The sequence below is a fragment of the Cynocephalus volans genome, chromosome 10 (genome assembly GCF_027409185.1).
Source record: "Cynocephalus volans isolate mCynVol1 chromosome 10, mCynVol1.pri, whole genome shotgun sequence".
NCBI classification, from domain to species: Eukaryota; Metazoa; Chordata; class Mammalia; order Dermoptera; family Cynocephalidae; genus Cynocephalus; species Cynocephalus volans.
In genome coordinates, this window is record NC_084469.1 from 78,156,364 (window position 1) to 78,158,023 (window position 1,660).

The window sequence follows — 1,660 nt, forward strand, 5'->3', positions numbered from 1 at the left end:
GAACTAGCCAGGTTAGCAGGAAGGGCAGCCCTCTGGGCCCTACCCACTCCACAGGGAGCTCCTTATGCACAGGGGGCATCTCCCTGTGGTCATAGAAACCAACCCAAGCTCCTTTTCAACAATGCTCTGAAGAAGGGTTATTTAACTTTGGCACCTGCGGATCAGCTGCACAGACCTTCCTCCTCTCAGAACGTCCAAGGGCACTTGGCTCTCTGCATCCCACTGAGATGGGGTGCCACGCCAGCAAGGGCACCGAGGTGGTATATGAGTCCCAGAAGCTGGGAGAACAGCCCAAGGGAGAAGAGCCACATCTGGAGACTGTCACGGAGGCAGCAGATGGCAAAGACATCTCATTGGAGGATGGAACCCCGGAGCCCAAGAGCCGAGATGATTTTCTCTAGTGTCAGACCCTCACCTTATTCCTGGAACTGCCTTTGGCCTGTGAAACCTGAGACAACCCCCCATCCTGAAAAGCCACAAACAGAGGGAGGAGAGAGAAATCCCCCTTTTGGGATGCAGGCTCCAGAAGTTACCTTCAGCAGGCTTTGCTCATTGGAGTTGTGGGGAGGAGGAGGCCGTGTGCGAGGAATCCTATTTCCCCAGCTCTCCGGCAGAGAGGACCAAAGTCTTCCCACATCATGGGACTTTTCCACAGCTTCTGGAAACAGACCAGCCCAACACCAGACTGTTCTGGCTCCAGAGACTGTCTGCCGCTGAACTGTGAATGCCCAGAGACCCCACCTGCCTCCCTTTCCTGAACTCCCGGAGGCTTGTGTCATAACCTTGATTGGGGTGTGTGGCTCTCAGTTTGCTCTTTCTTTCTCTCTCTTCTTTTTTGCAACAGCTGGATATAGTCAATGTCCCTGACAGGAAGGTTGTGCATTTGGCTCACTCCACACTGTTTATAGGAATAATTTAATATTTTAACTTGGTGTATTATTAATGAATTATGGGAATGATCAGGATCAGACTGGGATTGCATAAATGGAAGGCAACAAGGCTTTGGTTCTCCAGTAAGTGGAGTGTTGAGTGAGTGCTGGTGGGAAGGAAGGGGGAGGGATTCACATTCCTTAATCCCCAGAAAAATGTCCTTCTGCTAATGTGTTTCCTCATATCAAAAGTCTGTCAATTTCAACCCTCTAGCATCTGAGCTATCTGCCTTGAAAAATATTTCGCTGTTTACTAACATGTCTGTCAGCCTTTCTTTTCTCCCCTTGCATCTATTTTGTTTTCATTTTGCCTCAAAAGCATTTTCATCTGAAATCAAATAGACATGTTTGCAAATAAATGATGACATAACACGTTTGAGAGGCAGGATTGGGGATCTGAGATTAGAGGACCAGCCGGGAAGGGGTGGGTGTAATGCTGTAGAACGGGAGTGAGACAGGAGGCCAGGGAGCCTTTGCTCTGTGCCAGGCGTCATGCTGAGAACCTTACACGGAACCCCATTTTATAGACGGGGAAATTAAGTGATTTGCCTGAGTATGGCCAGCCTGGATGGAGCAGAACCCAGATTTGAACGGTGTGGCTTCTGAACTCATGCGGAATCCTACTTAAAGTGGAGGGGCTTTCCCATGAATAAGCTAAAATGCAAGTCCCTTTGCTGTCTGTGCATAGTGGGGACCATTTCTCTTTATTCATTTGGACCTGTCCTCCTAGG

At 49.3% G+C, this 1,660-nt stretch overlaps 1 protein-coding gene across 1 annotated transcript; it reads left to right on the top strand.

Moving 5' to 3' along the window:
• The first annotated feature begins 227 nt into the window (after nucleotides 1-227).
• Nucleotides 228-401, top strand: CHD9NB (CHD9 neighbor). Its single transcript, XM_063109918.1, has one exon. It carries the CDS (start codon nucleotides 228-230, stop codon nucleotides 399-401), a length of 174 nt encoding a protein of 57 aa, XP_062965988.1.
• The last annotated feature ends 1,259 nt before the right edge of the window (nucleotides 402-1,660 follow it).

Excerpts from the sequence above, each read along its gene's own strand:
- CHD9NB (XM_063109918.1), top strand. The coding sequence starts at position 228 with ATGGGGTGCCACGCCAGCAAGGGCACCGAGGTGGTATATGAGTCCCAG.